Genomic DNA, 18,869 nt, shown 5'->3' with positions numbered 1-18,869 from the left:
GTAATAAATATATTTAACACTGGCAAGAACAACCAGTCAGCATTCTGAAAGAGTTCGGCCATTAGATTTGTTTAAAGGCCTCACAGAAATGTATTCAGCAGTATTTTTACAGCAATTACACATGTAAGCTACATGCCTTTAAAAAAAACAGTGCAGTAATTCTTCTGTCAGTCTGCAGTTTGAAGCAGGCTCACACTTCCCACGATGCTTTGCTTCACGCCTTTCTATCAAGATCCAGTGCAATGTTTTTGACGACTCCGTGAATCTCCGCGTAAACCTGTTCAGACACACAACAATCATGACTACATCATGAAGTTAGCATATATATATCGTAGCAACAATATAACATTTTCCTTTAGTTCAACAAGACAAGAGTGCAGTCTCCGTTCTCTTACTGCCTGCATTTGCTCCCTAAATCCCCTAAATAATATGTTTGTTATTACATAGACTCCCCATACACTTTATTAGGTACACCTTGCTATATCAAGTTGGGCCCCCTTTTGCCTTTAGAACTGCTTTAATTCGTTGCAGCACAGACTGAACACAGTGTTGGAAAATTCCTCAGAGATTTTGGTTAATATAGCATCACACAGATTTGTCAGGATGTGGCAGAAAGGGACATTTGCATCATGCATTCATGATGCAAATCTCCCTTTCTATCACGTCCCAAACATGCTCTATTAAGGCTAAGATCTGGTGACTGTGGAGGCCATTCAATTACAGTGAACTCGTCATGTTCAGGAAATCAGTTTGAGACGATCTGAGCTTTGTGACATGGTGTGTTACCTTCCTGGAAGCAGTCATAAAAACGTCGGTTTACTGTGGTCACGGTCAACAACAACACTCAGGTGGGCTGTGGTGGTTAAGAAACACTCAGTTTGTATTAAGGGGTCCAAAGTGTGATAAGACAATGTCCCCCACACCATGACACCAGCAGCAGCCTGAGGTTTTGGTACATTGCTGGACTTTCATGCTGTTTTTGCCAAATTCTGATCCTATCATCTAAATGTCATAGAAGAAATCAAGACTTATTGGCCTGGGCAATGTTATTCCAATGTTCTGTTGTCTGAACTGTGGCCTCGGCTTCCTGCTGCTCATCCCATCTGCTTTAAGGTTCAACATGTTGTGCATTCAGAGATGCTCTGCTGCATACCTTGTTAAGATAACGAGTACTGTTGACTTCCTATCAGCTTGAAACGGTCTGCCCATTTTCCTTTGATCTCTGGCATTTTCACCCTCAAAACTGCCACTCACTGGATATGGTTATGTGCTATTTACACAGCATCAAATCGCAACAAAAGTCACCTCGAGGTGCTTAAATGACCACAGCCATGCCTATATGGCAGTCAGTTGCTGCTATGTGATTGGCTGTTTAGATATTAGTGTTAATAAGCAGTTAAACAAGTGTATTTAATGAAGTGTCTGGTGAATGTATTTTTGCTAATAAATGCCATTAAAAAAAAACCCAAACAATGACCCGACTCAGTTGTTAATGATCCTCTTTTCTTTTCAAAAACTAAAACAAAAAAAATCCCTTTGTGGGATTTCTTCATTCAGCCTGGTCCAGCAGAGGCACATAACACAGGCAAATAGCTCAAGGTGAAAAGCTGTGCAGATGCCAACACAGTAGCTTGACCTATACATTAAATCTGCTGGGATCTTTCCTGTACCTGTCTGATGACAGGCCGTCTGTTTTTCCTCTCATGGAGGCAGTTGCATGCCAAGGAGTAAATACTCTCCACCTGGCTCAGCTCCCAGGCTTTCATTTTTTTGTCCACAAAATCCTCCAGAGTCAGCTCCTCATCTTCATCATCTATGTCATACCTCATCTCCATCTAGGAAATGAAGTAGGGAACACACACACACACACACACACACACACACACACACACACACACACACACACACACACACACACACACACACACACACACACACACACAGAGTGATGTAACAATCATCTTCTGCAAGCATGTTCCATAGATGCTGACTTGTATATTAAACATCAAATGCAGTATCAGCACATGATGAGCACAGATGAAACTTTTAAAGGTGGAAGATTTGAACTTTTTGGTTTAAATCCTTAACAAATTGACTATTAACCGATAATGTTCCCTGACTCATTAAAGGCAAAGCCTTTAATAAGCTGTAAGCACAAAGTGTAGCTTGGCAGATAACACGATGAAAGCCTCTTTTGTGTAACTTACCAAGAACTGTGGCTCCCGGTTTTCATCAACTGGCGGGAGTCCAGACAATATTTCTAACAACACCTGTAGATGGCAGAGAGACGGGGTTAATCGCACGGCTCTGGGCAACAGGAAAACTTACATGTGGCGGCGGGTAACATCGCCAACACTGCAGTATTCCCACAGCATGTAGGAATGCATATGCTTCGTGGCAAGGTCAGAGATTCTACTAAAGTACTGATCCCGGAAATCACCTAATGGTTAATATGTTTGACAATTATAGCTACTAATACGTATCGCTGTGTCCCACAGCAGATTTGGGATAATGACAGATGATAAACAATATAGAGCTCTTATTTCACAAACAGTGAAAAAAGTATACTGCAACGCTTGTGTCCTGCAGTTATATATGTGTCAGTAGTTTGGGAGAACCTTGGAGTCAAGGAAAGTGCTGAGTACTGCTCTACATTTTACATTACAGCTGCAGTTTCTCCAGCCCTACCTGTGTGTATCAGTGAGTGTGTGTGTGTCTGAAGAAAGCCTACCACTCCAAAACTGAAGACATCGGATTTTGGTGTGATCTCTCCTCTTAGCGCCTCCGGTGCCATGTACGCACGGGTACCCACGATCCTCTCAGTCATCATGGTCGTCGATGTTCGCTTGGCCGATGCTCTCGTCAGACCAAAGTCTGAGATTTTGGCCACAAAGTGTTCATCTAACAGGATGTTCGCACTAACAGGGAAGAAATACCAGAGTGAGCAACAAAACATCCAGTCATGTGTCATGTATATTTCTACATTTAGGGAAATGTGATTTTACTGGCTTCCTTGCCAAGAGTTAAATTAAAACATCAATACCTCTTGCATGATTTTGCTTATGAGCCTCTATAAAACTCACTACATTACCAAACTGTACCTTTCGTGCCCAAACTGTACTGTTGCATTACTAATGAACCTGTTCGTAATCTTCATGTTAAGTTAAACTACTAGCTACTAGTGGTGTCATCAGATTAAACAAAAATAAAATAAATCTAGGTGTGGCATCAGTTTTTTCATGTGCCTCTGAACAGGGACGTGAATACAAGTGTAAATGAAACCTTTTTCTACTTTTAATTTAGCTCTAAAGAGAACCTTGTCATATGATCTGCAGAGAACCATATGGGAAAGCTTTTTCTACATCCCCAAAGTCTTTTTTTGGTTCTTTGTCTAAAACAGTAATGTGATGTAATTTGCATAGTGTTCCATAAAGGTACGGGACATCAAAAACGGGACATTTTCTTTCTTCTTTGTGGGATATCTCTAAACCAATAACGATGAAAGCTTTCGCACTATGAACCTTTTGACATCTCTGTGGACGTGATGGTTGGAGTGCAGATACTCCAAACCTTTGGCTGTCCCTTCTGCTATCAAGCACCTGTGGTGCCAGGAAAGTGGAGGACTTCCTTCCTAAATGAACAAAAAAAAAAAGCATGTAATTAAATCCCTTTATGAAAGCACTGGGTCTGAAAAGCAGACTGTTTGTGTAGAAGAGTAAATAATGCTTACAAAGCAAGCCAGTCGGTCTAATAAAGATCCATTGGCCATGAAAGCGTACACTAAACATAGGTGCTGTTCGTCACAGGAAAATCCAACCATGTCAACCAAGTTCTCGTGTTTCAACCTGTGGAACAAATGCTGTTATTAAACCACACCTGCATTTGTAAATACATGTATGTTAAATATGCTTCTTCACCTTCTTCCTGAGGGAAACTTACACTTTCAGAGTCTGGATCTCTTGGTTGAACTGATCTTGCAACTTGTCCAGTGGCATGTCATCCACCTAAATAATACAATATCTCAGATGCAATTAACAGCAGTACACAGAATCATGTGGTTCTGTTAAAAATATTTTCACTTACTGGATTGAGTTTTTTCACTGCAACTGGTTTGTCATTCAGGAGACCTTTGTATACCGTCCCAAAGCCTCCCTCTCCAATTCGGCTGCCACCAGCTGACGTGGACCGGTCATCAAAGTTGCCTGTGATCCTCATCAGGTCACTATATAAGAAACTGGAGAAGCCTAAGGAGGGAGACACAGTAAACTGCCTCATTAACTTCTCTGATCAAGAGCCCGACGCTGCCACCTGCTGTCGATTACGTAAAATCACATCTTTACGAAGAAGCGGCATCGAAATCAAAATATCATCTTTGTTGACTACACTACACCACTATAGAGCAGCTTAGTTTACAGTGCTCTAATGTAACCAAGTAGATTTACTGCACTACTACTACTGCAGTGGCAGATTTACATGGTGCTGAGAAAGATATGACATTTTAATTCACTGAAACCAGACTTTTCAGCAGATAATGAAAGATGAACATTATCTACTTAAAACATCGCATGAATACGACTCATTAATGACTGTGTTAATAAATGTCATACGTGTCATACATTCAATGTCACATGTTCAATCAAGATATGAACATAAAATTAATACATAATCAAAAAGTGAAAGACCTGTGTGTATTGGTTCGGTGTTCTCCTGTGGCATTCGAAGCTGCAGCACAGTGGTGACGGGCTGCTGCTGCACGTCTCTCTCTTCCAGCACTCTGGTTGAAGCAGTGCTTTGGGTTTGTAAAGGAGTCAGCTGTGTCTCCAGTGGACTGGACTCTTCAACTGTGTGAGGACAAAAGGCATCACACCTTTAATATAACATAACAGATGTTTACTCATCCTCTACCCAAAAAGTGCAGAAGTTTTTTGCTACATCTCTTAATGCAATTTCACAACTCGTGGTTAACATCTTATTTTCTTACAAGAATTTTAAAAAAGAGGGTGATACTGGGTAAAAGATTTGGGGTAAGTTAAGATTCAACAGGTTTATTCTACCTGTTGCGTGTGGTTATTATTTAATGGCTTTTAAAAGTCATACCAGGTAGCAGAACACTGGCAGCAGCCAGTAACTCGTGACTCTTCAAAATGTCCACAAGTTCACCCACTGTGCTGTTGGTGGTCCCCCAGTCATTGAGCAGCTCCACTGTGGGACTGCGACCCTGTGCAACAAGACCTTCAAATCTCCTTCAAAGACAGCGGCACAAATTCAGTAAACAATAAATAAACAATCAGCGTGATTTCATTCAATGAAAAGCAAGCACGTCAGAAAGTTTGCCCGCATCTTACCTGACATGAAGCTGGGAATACCTCGGCTCCCCGCTCGGTTTCTGTATATCTACAAGAACTTCTTTCCACCTGTCCTGAGGATCCAAAAAATCGGACAATTTGCGACGTAAACGAAAACCGATGTTGCGAATATAAGTAGCGGAAGTTACTGGATTATCCATTCTGCGGGGAGTTTGTAACCAAACCCGAGATTGGGTTTTATCTAACAGTCATGTTGTCATGATCTTAGACCTGAAGACGTTAATTATACTCCATCGAGTGGATTCTTTAACCCAGAAAAATCGCAAACAGTTATGTTTTGCTCACATACCTAAAAGAAAAAGTGTTTTCCGATATTGAGCAACTTCCCCAAACGTAAACAGCAGGGCTGTCCTACAAAAGGTCTCCACCTACAAAGCGGAAACGCAAAGATTGAGTGCTGTGGTATAATACAGTCTGTGCTGGCTGTTCTTACCTGTAAGCGGGCACAACAAACTAACAATAAACCTGCGTGTGGTTATTCGTATAATCTATTCGTATATATCTTTTCTGTAACACAAGAGCAGAAAGGGAGACAGCTGTCGTGTGATTGTGGTTTGGAGATTTACAGTGTCACAGTGCCCTCTAGTGGATAATGAAAATAAAACAAATCTTCCATCCTGGGTTTGAGTCCACCACTCGGCTGGGCCTTTCATGTGATCAGTTTGCATGGTGTCTGCGTGGGTGCTCTGCCTTCCAAAGACATGTAGTTAGTGGTGCCCGTTGGTGTGAATGGTTGCCTGTTTTGCTGTGTTAGTCCTGCGTCAGGTTGGCGAGCTGTCCAGGGTGTAAACTGTCTCTCACCCAAATGATATCTGGGATAGGCGGAAGAGGATGGATGGAATGAATAACCGAGAGACCTTAGAACTGTGATTGAATTCATAATAACTGCTGCGTATGTCAAATATTAGAATACTTGTATGCATATAATTTAAATGCACAAAAACAGAAGAAAATAGTTCCCTTAACATCTACTCAATCTCCATCTTTGTCTTCTCTTATTGAACTCTAGGTTTCACGCATGCATTCGTTAGGAAATGTGATCAAATAACTATATTTATATTAGGAAAAAACAAACATCTTTTTTGTACCTATTTGTTTGCTGAATACATGATTTAAACACTCAACTGGACATTTATGAACTCCTATGTTGCTACATCAACACACAATATAAACCAAAGGGTGCCATTTTTGCAGGATGTTAGGTATCGATCAGCCTATCCATCATCCATAAGGCACTTTTTTTTCCACTGGTGTTTAAATCACAGTCACAGTCCAGCATAGAACCCCCCTCCCCAAATAAACTCCCCAAATGTGTTGCAGGAAAAAAACTTCTTTAACTGCTTTTTTTTTCTTGGAAACTTTAAAACTACATCAAGGAGGTGACCTCGATCGAGCCATCTCATGTCAAACAAATTTGGCAAACAGCTGGAGGCATTTGGTCTAAACTGCTTGGAGTACCTTTTTTTTTTTGTTTCTGTGTTACAAAAAAGCTGGATCTGTTTATGGTGTGTTAGTTGCTATTTGCACTGTAATTGATGAACTGTGATCAGTTCCATGTGCAAATGGAAGGCCTAGCTGTATTACTGGATGGGATGGATTACTGGGTGGATTTGTGATGAAGTGCAAGATGCGTGTGTGTGAGACATAAATTTCAGACAAAAAAACCCACACACGAGATTAAAACTTTTTTTTTTTGCATCAGAAAAGTCTTACAATAACATGTTTTGAATGCTAATACAAACAAGTGAAATTAAAATCCATTTGATATTTATTGAGCTATTAACATCAGCTCAAACCATCAAACAAACCACCCACAGAGACCTGCTGCACTGTGCACACACCAAACTGCATCAAAGCAAAAGTTAAATTCAGGTTTGCTTGAGTTTTGATCTTATTTGATATTAAACTTTCAGTCATGAATGGGACACAATTCTCACTCCTTCTTTGAATGTTTGTTCTTACATAATATATATATATATATATATATATATATATATATATATATATATATATACATAAAAAAAACACCCATCTCGCCCCTGCGGGCGGTTTATCCTTCAAGCTCGGGTCCTCTACCAGAGGCCTGGGAGCTTGAGGGTCCTGCGCAGTATCTTAGCTGTTCCTAGGACTGCGCTCTTCTGGACAGAGATCTCCGATGTTGTTCCCGGGATCTGCTGGAGCCACTCGCCTAGCTTGGGAGTCACCGCACCTAGTGCTCCGATTACCACGGGGACCACCGTCACCTTCACCCTCCACATCCTCTCGAGCTCTTCTCTGAGCCCTTGGTATTTCTCCAGCTTCTCGTGTTCCTTCTTCCTGATATTGCTGTCATTCGGAACCGCTACATCGATCACTACGGCCGTCTTCTTCTGTTTGTCTACCACCACTATGTCCGGTTGGTTAGCCACCACCATTTTGTCCGTCTGTATCTGGAAGTCCCACAGGATCTTAGCTCGGTCATTCTCCACCACCCTTGGGGGCATCTCCCATTTTGACCTCGGGACTTCCAGGTTATACTCGGCACAGATGTTCCTGTGTGTATATATATATATATATATATATATATATATATATATATATATATATATATATATTGTGTTCAACTTTTGTTTCCAGGCAAACACATTAAAAAAATAAGATTGAAAATTACATTACAAACTAAACTTTAAAATGTCATCTCAATCTACCCAAAGTCATCCAAAACCTATTTGAAGTAAGACATAAATAATGTTTGTATGTAAGGCTATTACTTTTAGCATGGAGCTTGTGAAACCAGTGACCCCGAGCACATGGCTATCACTGCACCAACAGACTGAACTCACAACACACGTTAATACAATTCTTTAATGCTGCATGTGATTTTGATGAGTCCCGATGATAACAAGCAACATTTGCATGATTTTACTCAGTTGCGAGTCATTTCACTTTGTCTCCGTGAAAGGAGCATACAAGAGATGATCTAAGCAGAGAGAGGCGACTGTAACCCACAGGCCTGTTATGATTATATTTTTATAGGCTTGGCTGATGACACCACGAGTGATACTCTTAATAAAAGTTAGTGACTCATAAACTTAAAAACAACTTCTATGACAATGCATACAGATGGTCTGCATTACATGAAAAGGAGACCTCACCACATAAATAACCAAAACGCAATTAAGTTATTTTGTGAGGGAAAAGCATAATGAGAGCCATCACTGCAATTGTGGTGCCCGAAAGTGTTTATTCTCTTTATGCTTGAGGTTTGATGCCATCTTTTGCAAATACATAATACATGAGACCAACTGGAGCTCGTCAGAAGTTGTTTATTATTAAATGACAGGTGAGGACATTTGAGTACCTCTGCATAATGACGTGGGACTTCATTAGAGCAATTGTATGTTGTTAGTAGGAGATGGAGTGTATCTTTACCTGTCTTCTTTCTGTGTATGTGTGCTAACCTGGGGTGCGAACACAAGCCAGCGGTGCCCAAGAGACCATCAAAGAAGACGTTTGTTTGACGAGGACCTGAGCTGCCGAGAGCTCAGGTAAATTCCCTGTGTGTGTGTGCTCCTGGTGAAGGATAGCTCTCACACCTGTGCGCAGGAGATTCTTTGAAGTGCCTAATCATCTCGTGCCTCCTCTAACCCAACTGACAGGATCCAAACACTGCATGCACACTTCACACGCAGAGGCAGGGAGTGAAGCCAGAGCCTCTGCTCTCCTGTGGCGAGTGGAGGGATGAAGGGAGAAGAAAATAAAGAGAGCTGGAAAGGGAGAGTCTGACGCTAAAGATGAGGAGAAGCATAAAAGTTCAAAAAACAACAACAACAACAAAAAAGGAAAACTAACAGCCAGCACAGGGGAGAAGGTTCTTGATAATTAGAGTGCAGAGGAAAAGAGGTGGAGAAGAGGATCTGATAGAGGCGAAGGAGAGGTGGAGATGTGAGGGAGAGCAGAAAGCGAGGTCCCCTGTAGTTTGGGAACAAGGGCAGAGGTGGGAGACATGCCAAAGTGGCTTAAATCAGCGGGTGGAAACGCTGCAGGTGCAGGAAGTGATCTGAGGAAGTCATGTGATATCTAGGAAACTTTAATGGTAAACAAGGACACATGAAATGAGAAGTTGTGCTAGCCACAGATGCTATACGGTCCATTATGATTGCATAACAGGCAGAATTACGTCTATTTCCCAAATTACCATGATGGTGTTGGGCAAGGCAAGGCAAGTTTATTTATATAGCACAATTCAACAACAAGGTGATTCAAAGTGCTTTACAGAGACATTAAAAACAAAAGCAAATAAAAAGCATGATTTAAAATTGATTAAAAAAAAGCAATAGATAAAATCAGAACAGTAGATAAAATCAGTAGTTAAAATTTAAGTTTTGAAATTTAATCTTAAAAAGTGTAGATTTGGTGTTTTATTCAAATGCAGCTGAGAATAGGTGAGTCTTCAACCTGGATTTAAATAAACTGAGTGTTTCATCTGATCTGAGGCTTTCTGGGAGTTTGTTCCAGATATATGGAGCATAAAAGCTGAATGCAGCTTCTCCGTGTTTGGTTTTGACTCTGGGAACTGATAAAAAACCGGATCCAGATGACCTGAGGGATCTGGAAGGTTCATACTGGGTCAGGAGGTCACTGATGTATTTTGGTCCTAAACCATTCAGAGCTTTATAGACCAGCATCAGAACTTTAAAGTCTATCCTCTGACGGACAGGCAGCCAGCGTAAAGACCTCAGAGCTGGACTGATGTGTTCCACTTTTTTGGTCTTAGTGAGGACTCGAGCAGCAGAGTTCTGAATGAGCTGTAGTTGTCTGACTGATTTTTTAGGTAGACCTGTAAAGATGCTGTTACAGTAATCAAGCCTACTAAAGATGAATGCATGGACTAGTTTTTCCAGGTCCTGTTGAGACATCAGATCTTTTATCCTTGAAATATTCTTGAGGTGATAGTAAGCTGATTTTGTTATTGTCTTAATGTGTTTTTCTAAGTTTAGGTCTGCATCCATCACTACACCCAAATTTCTCGCCTGGTTTGTGGTTTTTAGGTGTATAGATTGAAGTTCTCTGGTGACCTGTAATCGTTTTTCTTTGGCACCAAAGACTATTACTTCAGTTTTGTTTTTGTTAAGCTGGAGAAAATTGTGGCACAACCAGTCATTAATTTCCTCAATTACATGTGGGATATTTTTTGCAGCAGACGTTATTGTTTCATAGCTTTTAGGAGTCTGGAAAACTCTTATTAACTGTTCAACTTAATAACTGTGGTTAAAATTGTTGAAATGTTTTGGAAAAAAATTGAGAAATTTCACCCTCAGAATAGCAGATGTAGCCTTTATATAATAAAAAAAAAATCCCATTAGAATATTATTTTCAAAGGAGACTGTGATATAGTTCAAAACTAAAGCAGATACGGAATAACAATAAAAACAATAACAGGGGACATAAAAGGCACAATTCTCAAATAATAATGAGTATTTTTAAGCCATTAAAACCATTTGGTGCCTGTTGCAAATGATCCAATATACAAATATACCATTTTAAAACATGTGGTCACCATTATGCATCACAACTGTATCACAGTGAAAATGTGTGTTTTATTAAGAGGGAATGTGTTTTTAAAATTTTGCAAGTAACGTGAATAAAATCTGCAAATTTAAAAAAAATTAAAATCAGTTGTATAGTTAAATTTTAATGCATGTCTGGAACACATGATGGAACACATTGGAACAGGAAGGAGCCGTCTCCAAACTTTTCCCACAAAGTTGGGAGCATGAAATAGTTCAAAATATGCTGAAGCATTAAAAGTTCTTTTAACTGGAACTAAGGTGCCGACCCATTTCCTGAAAAACACCCCCACATCATAATGTCCCCTTCACCAAAATTGGACAAATAAGCGCCATTCTCCTGGCAACCTATGAACTCAGACTGGTTCATCGGATTGCCAGATGGACAAGTGGGACTTTTCACTCCAGAGAACATGTCTCTACTCCTCTAGAGTCCAGTGTCTCAGGGTGCTTTACACGACAGCATCTGATGCTTTGCATTGTCCTTGGTGACGTAAAGCTTGGAAAAAGCTGATTGGCCATGGAAACTCATTCCATGAAGTTCTCAATGCACTGTTCTTGAGTTAATCTGAAGGCCACATGAAGCTTGGAGGTCTGTAACGACTGACTGTGCAGAAATTCGGTGACCTCTGCACACTATGTACCTCAGCATCTGCTGATCCTGCTCTGTGGTTTTATGTGGCCTGCCACTTCACGGCTGAGTTGCTGCTGTTACCAATAAGTTCCACTTTACTGTAATACCACTAACATGCAACTGTGGAATGTTTAATAGTGACAAAATTGACTTGACTATATACACCTGTGGCTATGGAAGTGATTGAAACACCTGAACTGAATAATTTGGAAGAGTGAACAAATCCTTTTGGCAGTATAGTTTAGCTGATGCTGGTGGCAGAAGAGGAGTTTTTGCATCTCAAAGGAAAGCTGCAACACAATTGTGGCAATGATTGAATGTACACTGACAGAACCAGAGGGCAACTTTGGAAGTAAATGGAGATGCTATGATGCTATGATGACATGTGAGAAATTGACAGTACAGCAATGAAGGCATTCTTTGAAGAGATCACATCTAGAGATCACATCTTCAAATCAGATAGCTGAATAATTAGAAGCTTCCACCATTGTTTGCTGTTCACAGTCAGGATGTATATTGAATCCAAATGAGAAATGTTTCCATGCATAAATGTGAAGGGGGAATATTACTGGTCTCTTGAGCAAATGTCTCGGCTTATTCCAAATGCTTGCTCCAAATGGCAGGTTTAGCAAACAAAGACACTAGTAGCAGTAAAGGCAAAGATTAAACAACAAGTGCAGCAAAAATAGATGATCGAACAGAAGAACGACAAAAATCTGAATCCAACACCTTTCTTATTCTCTCTGCCCTGTGCATGTCACATTTCAGGTTGAACACTTTTTCATTTGCTGAACTGTTTATACCTAAAAAGAGACAGCAACACAAAACCCTCCCTGATGCATGTCTGCATGCAGTGCTTTAAGAAATTATGGGCTTCAGACTGATACATCCCACTTCTTAGTTAAAATAAAAGAGAGAGAGAGAGACTGATTTATGCTCATAAATCAGCACCAAAGATGCAGTGTGTACAGTCTGTTGAAATTAATTAGCAGTCTTGTCGGGGAGTTTAACAGTTCCCCCAACTCGTTGGAGGTCTCCCATAGTGGAATTCAAATGAGCCAAATGCATGGGGAAGTCCAGAGAAGAGCAACGGGGGGTATGGGCGCAGCATCAGGGTCAAATGGAAGAGCCTCAATGTATCTCTGAATGTATACTGCCTGTGCATACAAGGAGTTTAGCAGTGTGCCACTGATACACATTGAGAATTCACTGCAGGAGGTCTTCTCTCAAACTGGAACACCATTGATCCGATTTAGTGCGCACTGAGAAAAGCCCCAGCGACTGAACAACATTTTAATAGCCTTTTGTGTCAGAAGGTGTTTTGTGGCTATGAATTTTAAATGTTTCTAGCTTTAATGTTGATGAGACCCATCTCTGTGTTGCAAGTTTAATCTTGGATAGATGTGTGCACACAACAATACTGTAATGGCCCATTAGACACATAGAGGGCAGCCTGCAACTGCTAATTAATGACTAGCATGGTAAATATTAGCACGTCCTTAAATATGCATAAACCTAGAATATGGGGCAATGTTGAAATCTCTCTCTCTCTCTAGCACACACACACATGCACACACACAAAGAAACCCTGTCTTTTTTCCTCTGCAGCGTATAATAGTTCACATAATTTAAGGCAATACGGCTTGAAGTCAACCAGAAATTAAAGTAATTTTTGCGTTTCAAAGTATCCTTTCATTTCTGCCTTGTGGGCTGAAGAATTTGCAGGGAAAGAGCAGCTGTTTGCCTGTCCAATTTCCTCTTGGCCTACACACGCACACACAAGCATACACTCACACATCCACAGCTCATCAGGAGTTTACTTCTAAGGAATGATCTGGCGGCATCTTGAGTGGCAGCTCACCACTGCGTTGCACTCGAGTGGTCATCGACACTGGGTGATTGCAGGAGGTTGCCCTCTCATATTTCCTCAAAAAATCTCTGGCTGCGATCCCAAAATGTTCTGTCCAACCAAGCACACCAGCATGAGAACAAAAAGAGCAGCCTCCCCTGGCATCTCCATCACTCCAAAACTACTTGTTAGCACGGTGTATTCTGGGGTATCTGGCCAAATGCCAGGAGTCATGCAATGCCATGTCTGAATTTAATCCAGCATGACACATAGAAACAGACCATTAGGTGTATTTATTAATATAAGCATACCTGTTTTATTTTGTTTTTTACATTGAAGAGTGTAAATCAAAAATACTACGATTTTTTATAGAAATTTGTTCACAAATTTTATTTTATCTCGATAAAGACGAAGGAAACAAATCTAAAAAAAAATCTCCAGATGTAAATACTTTTTTATTGTTGGCTGTGACGTTGTTTAGTCAACATTAGCGATGGTGTTAACCACCACAGCATTTTGCGAGATAACAGACTGTGTGGCAGTTAACATACTGTAGGTTTAAACTTTTACACTTTTGCTTTGCCCACTGTATCAGCGCACTAGTTTCACTCAGAGTAACTCATTCAGTACTCTCAGCAGCTACTTTGGCCTTGAAGATGTAAAAAATGTAGCAATAAGCTAGAAAATTGCTGTGAATTGTGTACGAGGACAGTGAGTTACATGCTATATGTTGCACTCCAAAAACATGTAAGTGTTTTTACACTTACTGGGTAGTAAGTGTAAAAAAAGCTGTGACCACACGAGGTGGTGTATCTGGAGCATGTTTCTATTAACATAGCATTGTGGCAGATCACTGTCCTTTATTAAGACTGGTTTCGCAAGACAGTTCTTCCTAGTAAGACAACCCCTAAAACAGGAATGGTTTTATAGGTCTACTGACATTTTTTTCCCTCCTCATCTTTTTGGGCTGTTTTTTCATTAGTTTTGTATTTTGCTATGGTCAGTGTCACTACTGGTAGGATGGGGAGATACTTGGAGCCAGCAGAAGTTGCATAGGTAGTCCAGCTCCACCAGGATGGCACATGAATTTGTATCATTGCCAGAAGGTTTTCTGTGTCTCCCAGCAAAGAGCATGGAGAAGATTCCAGGAGTCAGGCATTTAGTCTAGGAGAGCTGGAGAGGGCTGTTGAGATTTTCTTAACCCATCAGGAGGAGCGGTATCTGCTCTTTTGTGTAAGGAGGATCAGAATGAGGACTGCCAGAGCTACAAAATGAGCCCCAGCAGCCTACTGGTGTGAATGTCTCTGACCAAACAATCAGAAAACAGACTTTGTGAGGGTAGCCTCAGCACCCGATGTCCTCTAGCGGGCCTTGTGCACTCTGCCCTGGACTATGGAGCCCGATTGGCATTTACAATAGAATAGTAGATTTAGTAGGTCTACTACTGGTGCTCTGTGCTTTTCACAGATGATCAGGTTCACTCTGAGCACATGAGAGATATGAAACGGTCTGGAGAAGCTGTGGAGAAGGTTATGCTGCCTATAACATCCTTCTGCACGACTGGTTTGGTGGCACGTCAGTGACGGTCTGGGGAGGGACACACAGACTTCTACAGGCTAGGCAACAGCAGTTAAGACCCATCCTTGAAGCTATTGTCAGACCCTACACTTGTCCAGTGGGTTCTGGATTCCTCCACAATGCCTGGCCGCTTGTGATGAGACTATGTAGACAGTTCCTGGATAAGGAATTCATTTCTGCTGCATCATTTTTCACTTTGATTTTTGAGATATCTTTGAATTCAGCCCTCTGTGGGTTAATAATATCATTTCCATCAGATGATGCAGCATCCTTTCATTCCTAACACATTACCCAAACCACATTAGTGTGCATATCCAACATTATTTTTCCCCACTGACATCTGATGTGTTTTTAAAGTGTTGCTTTATTTGTTTTTTGTACAACACTGAATTGAAGCGACATCAATATCTCAATTTTCTGACCATTCTTCCTTTACAGGAAACATCAGACTAACACTTATTAGTCCTAAGTGACATTTGTAGCTGTCAGAGTGTCTGATCAAGCTGACCCACTGTGTCACAGCTAACATTTGCTCTCAAAGTCTTAAAATTGAACTGTTTTATAATAATAGCTTCCACATAGTTTTGTATGTAAACAACGACTTCACTTCCCTGTGGTCTGAGCTCTGGAGTGGCTCACGTTGAGCCTATAACCTCCATTGTTTGAAACCCAATTTCTGTGAGGGATCTTTTTGTATTGGTTTGCCAAGATATGAGTGGGGCGTAATTCATGGGAATGGAAGATGAGGGGGAGGCGCTGCTGCAGGTCAGTAGTAACTCTGAATACTGAAAAGGCATTTTGATCCTCTTGAAGCAAATCATTGATGGTAGGTAACCCCAGCCACTGATGCTTTGCTCCAGTGAGGGTGGAGGTGAAAAGAGTCTGCGAAGCCCTTTGACATCCCAGCAGGGACCCTGTAATCCAACGCTCGTCAGTGCTAATCTCTGTAGCTTTGCAGCTACAAAGCAAACATCATCTTATGTGTTTGACTTGCAAATGTTTCGAGTAACAACCATAATGCGCAGATGACCAGAGGTGGAAATTGGTTAATTGTCTTTGGATTCTGACAGAAAAATGACGAGTTTCCTCCTTGACAATGGCAGGTTGATTGACTGCTGCAAAGGAGTCAAGGGTCAACTCACTGAATTGGTCTGCTTTCATTCTTACTTGTGCCATCCAAGTTTGCATGAGAAAGTCTGAAAAAACACTTGAGAAGAACTTTCTTTGAGATTTGAGGAGGCTTTCAATCCCAGGTGCCTTGAGATGCTAATCTACTCTAGTCTTCATGCACAAAAAGGCAATTTTTAAAGGTTTACAAACTCCTACTTTGTTCAAGGTTTTCTGACCTCTTTTCTACACTGTTCCCTTGTATTGTCACGTAGCGATGTGCTTGAAAATGCCATTCTGTAGCTGAATAAATAACCCAAGGCAAACTAGGGCGGTTTGCTCTGATCTCCCACAATAAACTTCTCTGAAATTTCCAAGCAGGTCTAGACCTCAGCTCTGAGGCCTTGACAATAGTCTCGGCTCAAAAAATGACAGAACACTGCCACAGGTGGTTTATTCTTTAAACTATAAAACAATGCTGCACCTTATTTGTTCCTTATTTAAAAACCTGTTGGAACTTGCTGATGGATGAGGTTAAGGTCTGCGCTGTGGGGAGAGCAAAGAAGAGCAATAAAAGGGTGGATACACTGATACACACTGTAACTTTTTCCTGTTTGGTTTGCCCGTGTGCTCTTTGTTGCATGATAATGATATATAACATAATATATAATACAGCTACAGTGCTGAACATTGACTCAATGATTTACTAAATAGGCCATAAATATCAGCCATAGGTGTATAAAAATAATCATATTAAAAAAATACAACAAAAAACTATTAGTATCCAGGTCACAACTCTTCAGCAGCCCACAACTGTGTTTTCCTTGTGGTGAAGTCGTAAATCTCATAATCACCTTTACAAGCTCAAACATTGAGCTTCTATTCATTATAGTGAGAGATGTGCATGTTTCTCATGTGACTGATCCCTCTCAATCTAAAAAAACCAAAGGCTTTTTGTCTTGTGCATTGACTACACTTGGGGTTAACGCCTCACAAGCTCTTATACCTACACCTAAAATGCTGAGTCATGCTAATCCCATGGATTTATCTTTTATCCACAGTGAAAACAGCTGGTGGCAATGTTTAGTGGACTGTAAATAAGAACAGCTCAGAATAATGGTAACTGTGGATGATATGCTGGACTGCGCACACCCACCACAGACTCAGTCTATGGATTAAGCAGTCTCCTGTCATGATCACGTGGGCTGTGTAAGTCTTTTCCCCCTGAAGCACCAGTAGTATAACTCTTAATCTAAATTAATTTAAGAATTTAAGTATCTGTTATTACTTTTGATGAATGTGGCTGTCCATTAAAGTCTGGTGTGCTGAAGCTAAGTCAGATTTGTGCTTTTCAAAATTTTATTTAGCTGTGACTCAGTTCAGAGACTAGATCTTTCAAAAATCAAACCAATTCAATTAAATCTTATTTATGTCACACCAAATCACAAGAAGAGTCACCTCAAGGTGCCTTATATTGTAAGGTAAAGCCCCTCGAATAATTCAGAGAAAACCCCAACAATCAGATGATCCTCTATGAACAAGCACTTGGTGACAGTGGGAAGGAAAAACTCCCTTTTGATAGGAAGAAACCTCTGGCAGGGGGATAAACAAGATAAGAGGCACAGTGTGGAGGAGAGTCATAAATTAATAATAACAAATTATTAAATACAAATTGTTGTATAAACACATGTATAAAGACACAGTGAAAATAGGTGAATAAACACTCGTCATGGGAACTCAAAAGCAGCCTTGATCTATTGCAGCATAACTACGGGAGGATTCAAGGTCGTCTGAGAGAGGGTGTCTGTCTCCAGAATCCAAACTGGGAGCTGGTTACAGAGAAGACGAGGCTAATATCCTAGGAATCACAAGTAAGCCTGAGACTGAAGTGCTCTATTCTGGTCATATGGTACTATGAGCTCTTTACCATAAGATTGACAGGAAGCCAATGAAGAAAAGCCAATATGGGAGAAATTTGCTTTCTCTTTCTAGTCATTTCAAACCAGTTTTCTTTAATATGTTGGTTACAGCTTTAAACAAGTTTAAAAATATATATAATTTAAGAAATCCTTCTTCTATGTTCTGAATGATTATTTTAGCTTTCTTTAATACTTGAACATTACTACCCAGTAAGTGTAAAAAACTTGTATGTTTTGGAGTGCAATATTTAACATGTAACCCACTGTCAGTGTTATCATGCACAATGTCCCACAAGTCATAGCAACATCATCTTTTTTTAGATTTTACAAGCATAGTTACTACTGTAGAGGGTGGGTGTTAACCAGGAAAAGAACATCTACAAATTACAAAAAAAAAAAAAAAAGTTGCAAAATCCCTTAAAATACACATTTGCAAATTGTGGTTGCCTAACATAGCCAAGTGTGTTTGCAAATTATCAGTCTGAATCCTTTTAACTTCACCCACCATCTCTGCCATGGGGAGATGATTGCTACATGGTATAATTGAAGAGTAGATCAAAAGCCAAGGCAGAAGTGGTCGCTGAAGACAAGTGTAAGGGTGCATCCATACCGACTGCAGCGCTCTGTGGAAACTCAGACCCACAGATTACAGGCTTCAGCTTATGATTACAATAGTTGCTGGGTAAGGAGCGAGTCCTGCCCATAGTTGACAGATTTCCAAATTACTTAAAGAATGCACAAATTGAAGCTCACGATCCGTTTTATTCTGTGATATGATCTGGAATTCTGGGGGACATACTCAAATAGCTAGCTATAATGTTGGAGCAACTTTTTTTTTTTTTTTTTACCAATAGACCCTCGTATTAC

General features: G+C 40.4%; 1 protein-coding gene across 1 annotated transcript; it reads right to left on the bottom strand.

The window, feature by feature from the left end:
* Nucleotides 1-49: 49 nt before the first annotated feature.
* On the bottom strand, nucleotides 50-5,877 carry irak4 (interleukin-1 receptor-associated kinase 4). The gene is made up of 11 exons (XM_084933899.1): nucleotides 5,346-5,877; nucleotides 5,098-5,243; nucleotides 4,683-4,841; nucleotides 4,084-4,244; nucleotides 3,940-4,004; nucleotides 3,731-3,845; nucleotides 3,522-3,631; nucleotides 2,732-2,918; nucleotides 2,208-2,270; nucleotides 1,671-1,835; nucleotides 50-277 (listed from the first exon to the last, which is right to left on the bottom strand). The coding sequence occupies exons 1-11, from the start codon at nucleotides 5,504-5,506 to the stop codon at nucleotides 215-217; spliced, it is 1,395 nt and encodes a 464-aa protein (XP_084790025.1). The 5' UTR covers nucleotides 5,507-5,877; the 3' UTR covers nucleotides 50-214.
* Between the last annotated feature and the right edge of the window lie 12,992 nt (nucleotides 5,878-18,869).

Source organism: Perissodus microlepis, chromosome 7, assembly GCF_051167445.1.
Source record: "Perissodus microlepis isolate ML-2025 ecotype Zambia chromosome 7, ASM5116744v1, whole genome shotgun sequence".
NCBI classification, from domain to species: Eukaryota; Metazoa; Chordata; class Actinopteri; order Cichliformes; family Cichlidae; genus Perissodus; species Perissodus microlepis.
Note: the sequence above shows the minus strand (reverse complement) of the source record. Positions and strands in the feature narration are given on the sequence as shown.

Coding starts and splice junctions, on each gene's coding strand:
- irak4 (XM_084933899.1), bottom strand. CDS start 5,506: ATGGATAATCCAGTAACTTCCGCTACTTATATTCGCAACATCGGTTTT. Junction 4,842..5,097: donor TGCCAGTGTTCTGCTACCTG/GTATGACTTTTA, acceptor GTCCTCACACAG/TTGAAGAGTCCAGTCCACTG. Junction 3,632..3,730: donor TAGACCGACTGGCTTGCTTT/GTAAGCATTATT, acceptor TTGTTCATTTAG/GAAGGAAGTCCTCCACTTTC.